The sequence below is a fragment of the Misgurnus anguillicaudatus genome, chromosome 2 (genome assembly GCF_027580225.2).
Source record: "Misgurnus anguillicaudatus chromosome 2, ASM2758022v2, whole genome shotgun sequence".
In the NCBI taxonomy this organism is placed as follows: domain Eukaryota; kingdom Metazoa; phylum Chordata; class Actinopteri; order Cypriniformes; family Cobitidae; genus Misgurnus; species Misgurnus anguillicaudatus.
Window position 1 is genome coordinate 31,998,651 of NC_073338.2, and position 7,117 is coordinate 32,005,767.

The 7,117-nt window shown below is 38.2% G+C and overlaps 2 protein-coding genes across 2 annotated transcripts; one reads left to right on the plus strand and one right to left on the minus strand.

Moving 5' to 3' along the window:
- Positions 1 to 57: 57 nt before the first annotated feature.
- cryz (crystallin, zeta (quinone reductase)) lies at positions 58 to 3,643 on the minus strand. Its single transcript, XM_073853592.1, has 6 exons — positions 3,166 to 3,643; positions 2,904 to 3,067; positions 1,285 to 1,336; positions 1,002 to 1,151; positions 637 to 834; positions 58 to 516 (listed from the first exon to the last, which is right to left on the minus strand). Exons 1-6 carry the CDS (start codon positions 3,475 to 3,477, stop codon positions 355 to 357), a joined length of 1,038 nt encoding a protein of 345 aa, XP_073709693.1. The 5' UTR covers positions 3,478 to 3,643; the 3' UTR covers positions 58 to 354.
- Positions 3,644 to 3,839: 196 nt separating this feature from the next.
- tyw3 (tRNA-yW synthesizing protein 3 homolog (S. cerevisiae)) lies at positions 3,840 to 6,654 on the plus strand. Its single transcript, XM_055202669.2, has 6 exons — positions 3,840 to 4,173; positions 4,415 to 4,495; positions 4,571 to 4,669; positions 4,965 to 5,036; positions 5,139 to 5,272; positions 5,573 to 6,654. Exons 1-6 carry the CDS (start codon positions 4,003 to 4,005, stop codon positions 5,772 to 5,774), a joined length of 759 nt encoding a protein of 252 aa, XP_055058644.2. The 5' UTR covers positions 3,840 to 4,002; the 3' UTR covers positions 5,775 to 6,654.
- The last annotated feature ends 463 nt before the right edge of the window (positions 6,655 to 7,117 follow it).

The following is a 7,117-nucleotide window of genomic DNA, read 5'->3' on the forward strand; positions in this document are numbered from 1 at the left end:
TGGTCCATCTATCACACTTTACACGGCAAACAAGAAAAAATGCCATCAGCAGCCAAATGATAATAATATGTTGTATTGGTTCTCTACAAGTCAGCAACTTCTTTAATGAAAATACTATTTGAGACTTATTAACTTCATGTATGACGGAATTACATAGATTATACAAAAATAGGTGCATAAATGCACTCGAAGGTTAATTCGTGTTTTAAATTAGTAAATAATAGTTTCAATTTCGATTACATTATTTGTATATCAAAAGTTCCTTCAAAATATTGTGTACATAAAAATTGTGTACATCTGGCAGGTGATTCAAAGACTGACATTTGACGTTTCATTGTCACAGGCTGCATAATTTCACATGATCAGAATCATCTTTCCACTGGCTCCAGTGCTGCTGATGATGTCATCGTGAGCCTGTGCAGCCCGATCAAGTGTATATTCAGGACCTACAGCTGGTTTCAACCAGCCTGCCTCCATTCCTGCAAAAAGAGATGCTGCACACTCAGACGTTTCTTCCTGTGGAAAAATAAGGGCGGTTAATGTGAAATTACTAGGCATCGTTGGATCTATTACAAAATGTTACTCCATGTACTCATATGGCTGTTAAATATGCTGTGCAAGGAAGCCATAGTGTACCTTATTTGCATAGAACAGAGCCACGCCAATGATGCTCGACTCCTTGGCCATTGTGTCCCTGGGGTTAATCTCAATAGGACCTCTACAGCCGACAATAATCACTCTTCCACCGAAATCAAGCATCTGTAGGTCATTGCTAAGGTTGACATTGGACAACATCTCGATGATCACATTGACACCTTGATTGTTGGTAGCTTCCTAAAAACACAGAAAGCAGTGATTTATTATGCAAATTTGACACACACAATATACACAATCCCAGTCAGGCTATTATATTGTAATGCAATTAATTATAATTATATACACTTATATACGAGTGATTTGACAAGCAAAACCTTCACACTAAAATAAAGGTCAATCAAAACCTTAATTTTCTCTAGGTAGTCTTTGTCTCTATGGTTGAAAACAAGATGAGCTCCATTATTGAGGACCAGCTTCATCCCCTCTGGTGTCCCTGCGGTACCCAGCACCTTAAGTCCAAACGCTCGTGCAATCTGGCATGCTGCAATGCCTACCTATATAAACACATGCAAAATGCATAATTGGAAAGCTGCAGAAAACTAGCGAAAGGTCACGGTGAAGCAAATTCACATGTTCAAATCAATATAAACTGGACGCAAGGTATTCAAAGAATATCACATGTCCTACCCCACCACTTGCTCCATGGATAAGAACAGTCTCTCCAGCTTTAGCATGAGCCCTGTTCAAAACAAAAGCAGATGGCATAGTGTTTATTTACCACTATAGTGTATACTCTATACTATAATGTTACAATATATATAGCTCCTTCAGTGTTCCTAAAACACTGTTTATGTACTTTTATACTATACTGTATATTCTACTACATACACTCACCTAAAGGATTATTAGGAACACCATACTAATACTGTGTTTGACCCCCTTTCGCCTTTAGAACTGCCTTAATTCTTCATGGCATTGATTCAACAAGGTGCTGAAAGCATTCTTTAGAAATGTTGGCTCATATTAATAGGATAGCATCTTGCAGTTGATGAAGATTTGTGGGATGCACATCCAGGGCACGAAGCTCTCGTTCCATCACATCCCAAAGATGCTCTATTGGGTTGAGATCTGGTGACTGCGAGGGCCATTTTAGTACAGTGAACTCATCGTCATGTTCAAGAAACCAATTTGAAATGATTCGAGCTTTGTGACATGATGCATTATCCTGCTGGAAGTAGCCATCAGAGGATGTGTACATGGTGGTCATAAAGGGATGGACATGGTCAGAAACAATGCTCAGGTAGGCTGTGGCATTTAAACAATGCCCAATTGGCACTAAGGGGCCTAAAGTGTGCCAAGAAAACATCCTCCACACCATTACACCACTACCGCAAGCCTGCACAGTGGAAACAAGGCATGATGGATCCATGTTCTCATTCTGTTTACCCCAAATTCTGACTCTACCATCTGAATGTCTTAACAGAAATCGAGACTCATCCGACCAGGCAACATTTTTCCAGTCTTCAACTGTCCAATTTTGTGGAGCTTGTGCAAATTGTAGCCTCTTTTTCCTATTTGTAGTGGAGATGAGTGGTACACGGGGGAGTCTTCTGCTGTTGTAGCCCATCCGCCTCAAGGTTGTGCGTGTTGTGGCTTCACAAATGCTTTGCTGCATACCTTAGTTGTAACGGGTGGTTATTTCAGTCAAAGTTGCTCTTCTATCAGCTTGAATCAATCGGCCCATTCTCCTTTGATCTCTAGCATCAACAAGGCATTTTCGCCCACAGGACTGCTGCATACTGGGTGTTTCCCTTTTCACACCATTCTTTTTAAACCCTAGAAATGGTTGTGCGTGAAAATCCCAGTAACTGAGCAGATTGTGAAATACTAAGACCGGCCAATCTGGCACCAACAACTATGCCACGCTCAAAATTGCCATTCTGACATTCAGTTTGGAGTTCAAGAGATTGTCTTGACCAGGACCACACCCCTAAATGCATTGAAGCAACTGCCATGTGATTGGTTGATTAGATAATTGCATTAATGAGAAATTGAACATGTGTTCCTAATAATCCTTTAGGTGAGTGTATAGTGCTTCTTTAACAGTGCAGCATGGCACTGGCAAATGCAAGATGTTTTTATTCCTAGGAAATGGATGTGATAATAATGCATACCTTGTCTGCAATGTTGTTAATTTGCATAAAAATTATGTCAAATGCAAATATAAAGGTTAAACAGTAAACATAATCAAGTAATAGCATATCCTAATACAACAAATGTATGCAAAAGAAAAAACTATATCATACTTGTGAAATAATGCCCTGTATGCAGTGAAATATGGGATACCGATAGCTGCACCCTGTTTGAAATCAAGAGAATCTGGAAGTTTGTGAACAGTGTCCTCGGAGGCAACAGTATATTCGGCATATCCTCCTGTCATAGTGCCTGTGGTGAAGACTCGGTCACCTGCCTGAGAAAACACAGGTCATGTCAATCCATACAAAATAAACAAGCCACTATGGTCAGTGTGAAAGAGTTATAACAAACTGAAATAAAAAATGACAGCACCCGTAGGAGGCGAACACCCTCCCCTACAGCTTCAATCACACCAGACACGTCTGATCCTGGAGTATAAGGCAAGCTGGGCTTTCTTGCATAAGATCCAGAGCGGATGTAAGTCTCCACTGGGTTCACCCCACATGCATGAACCCGAATCAGGACCTGTTTCTGGCCAGGACTTGGTACAGGTAGGTCTACGCATAGTTTTAAAACTGAAGGGGCTCCAAACTCTGACACCCTGATAGCTCTCATTAATTTTGATGCGGCCATGCTGGGCACTTCAAGCTTTGGCTGCTCTGTAACGTTAGAAAACAAATACATTTGGACACATCAAAATCAGAGCTTTTTCATATTATTATTATTATTAATAATAGTAGACTTTAACGGTAAAACTAAACATTACGTTGCAGTCGGAACGAATACAACAAACTATAAATAAAGTACTTTACTTTGTTTACGTGCACAACAAATTATTACTGCTGACTGAAGTCGTATTTCACTTCCATACGAAATGAGTTTTGGTAGTTTGCGGCCACCGTACATTCGGTCAAAAGGCATGTACGTATTCATTCGACGCTGCGCAAACTGACCGGTTAGTGACATAAAAGTAGCGCGAGACTAATTAAAATGCCGCGATTTCGAATCGCTCTCGCGGTACTTTAGTGATATAAGACAATCGGTCTGCGCAAAACCAAATGAAGTCGAACACGCCTACAAACAGTATCAAACATGCGGCAGAGCAAAACTACCAGTCAGACACACTTATGTACACTTTCTGATTAAATAGCTTTATTCACAATAATATGCTATTATTCCAAAGCAACATCGAAACGTTATAAATCAAAGATGGACGGCGATACGTTTCAACAATGGAAAAATCAATGTCTTAATAAGTGTGATTTCAGTAAGAAGGGAAGTGTAGATGAAGATATTTCTCATATCGTAGCATTTATTAACGATCATGATCACTACTTTACCACAAGCTCATGCTCCGGAAGAATTATACTTTTTGATGCGGTAAGATACCCAACTGAGATGTATAACATCACCAAGTTACACGGTTTGGTCACTTTGACTGCCTTTTGTTAATAAAATGTACACGTGTATGAATTTATATTTGTGTACGAAGCCAATTTTGAGCATTGAAGTATACACAATTAAAATAATAGGGTTTATAAATTAATGCCATCAAATTTGTCCAAATTCTGACTGTTGTTGTTTGTGTGCACTGTCTGTTAATCACGTGTTTTGATGAAAGGCGTCGGATTGCCCTGATGTGCAAAAGCAAAACTGTTCCTGGTTATTTGTTACCCACCAGAAATGCCTACAAGAAGATTTGGTAAGAAACCTTTAAATTATACAGATGGACAATATGAGAATGGATATTGATGCTTGCACGCCACTTTCTAAACAGTTTGCAGGTTTGGAGAAGTCTGCCGGAGAAGCCACTTTTAAATTTGAGCCATTTGTCCTACATGTTCAGTGTAAGCACCTTGAAGATGCCCAACTACTGGTGAGTGTCACATTTACTCAAAACAAAATTTTCACCCCTGGTTTCACAAACAAAGGCTGGTCCAAGACACATGTCTCAACAGAAAATATTTTTTATATTAATTTCCAGTTTATATTGACATTAATGTCTCAAAATACACACCAGTAAAGATTTTTTTTCAAAGGCATGTGTATAAAATATGCTTAAACATCTTAATTTAACTAATGCTAGGTCTTGTTTGTGAAACCAGGCCTCAATGTAGGATGTTTATACTGTATGGGACAAAATAAGATGGTTTCTGTGGGTTGCTCCTCAGCATACTGTTGCAATAAACTCTGGCTTCAGGAACTCTGGTATAACTGTGGGAAAGAAAGGCAAGATAATCATGGTAGGACATTTCAAACATGTATATTTTCTTTAACACATACAACACAATGTTAAACGCATAAGTGATTTTTTTAATGGTCTGAAATCATTTTGTTGTATGTAGGCAGTGCGCAGCACACATTGTCTCGAGGTTCCTCTCAGCCATAGAGGTAAAGTTCTTGTCAGTGATGAATACCTGGATTTCATTGTTGGAGTTGCTAACCTGAAGATGGAGGAAAATCTGAAGAGAATAGAGAGGTATGTATTAGAGAGATGAAAAGGTATGATGAGTATTATATGAAGTTTATTTAACTAAATTCAGGAGGAGCATGGTCATGTAATCCAACCAATCAGTGCAAAGAGATCTATATATTGTCCCGTGACAGTTTTTGCAGAATCCCTCCTCCACCCCATTGCCTTACCCTCAGCTGGTATATATATTCCAGTTAAGGAGGGGGGAGGACTCTGTGTTCGGGCCAAATATGCTTTATTTCTCATTTGATTACACTTAACTCGTAACATTCATTATGATAGTAATGTCATTTTTCTGTTTAACAGATTCAACGAGTGCTTACGAGCTGCTTTGCAGCCTCAAGAAGAGAGTAGTTTGCAGGAGGTGGTGGACAAGAAACCGGTCTACAGACGCAGGAGAAAACGGATACAGGGCAGTTCAGAGACAGACTGTGACAGCCAAAGTGTCAAAGAAAAAACTGAAAGCAATCAAGAAGAAATTGACTTTGATCTAATGATGTTATCATAGGAAATCTTCCCTTTCATCATCTGATTGTCATTCTTAGGCTCCAGACTTCCTCAACGGTGCACATTACTAAAACTTGTGTTTAATCAAACATCCATTAAGATTGAAGTTCTAGCCCATTTAAACATGTCCCACATTATAGTTTTTTTTTGTGAAGACTGGAAGTAAACATTGGCAGCGAGTGCAGATTTCGAAGCTGTTTTTTATGATGAAATATTATCAAAACAGCCACAGAAAATTACTTCCTCTAGTAACCTTTACATTTTTGATAAGAAACACTTGTTGCTTTGTAAATTGTGCTTTTACATGTGCCTCATCATATCACATGCTCTTGGTGAATCTGTTTCAGTTTAACATACCATAACATAAAATACTTTTTGCTTGTACAAAAGGAAGATTTGGTCCAGTGTTGCCTCTCACGGCAATATAGAAATAAACCACGTTATTCATGTCTGACAACCTATTTGTGAAAATTTGGTGTGGTTTGGAGCCCATTTCCTCTGGATTAGACTGCATTACTGTCTGGGCCTTGTCCTGAAACGGCTCATTTGATTGACTTGCCTCATTAACAATCCTGTCTCTGCCATGTGGATCTGCTTCATCCTGATTCAAAATTCTCATTTTCATTTCAAAGATCTGTGTGCCCTTTTTAGTAAAGACAGAAACTGTAATGCACACATGATGTGGTTTCATGACATGTTCAAGAGGATTTTTTTAAATACTGAAATGATGTAATTGTATACATCAGTAAAGCAACTATTGCTTTAAGTTTTTGTTTATAATTTATGTTTTTAATTTTACTGTAAAATGTTCTTGTTTTTGTGACATTTGTACCATAAAAGAGGTTTACATTTTAACAATACAAGGTACATAAAACTCTTAAGTACAGTTGTTGTCATTTTTAGTTTAGCTCGAACAACTTTTTATGATTAAAAGCTGGTATTGCACAAATTAAAACATCCTTTGACACATATCAACTAGACAAGTCTAGTTAAAATACATTTAAAAGTTTTTTTCCAGAAAGATGAGAAATGAGATGGTCTGGTTTGTGCTATAAGCTGTTGTCAGACTGATCTATGTGAAGGCATACAGCAGTACACCAGTAGATGGGGTAAATGCACTTTTTAAAACCGCAATGAAACTGCTTGAATGGGACGATGAAAGCTAAATGTCAGTGTGTTTTTGCAGGTCAATAATCGCTAGTATAGGCTTACATATAGCTTCATTAAATTTGCCCACTAAACTGAGAAAGATTCAAACTTAAGTCACATACAATAATGCTTTAAAACATAAAACTCAAATTCAAACCAGTCACACAGAGTTTAAATATTTGTGGATTTATGTTG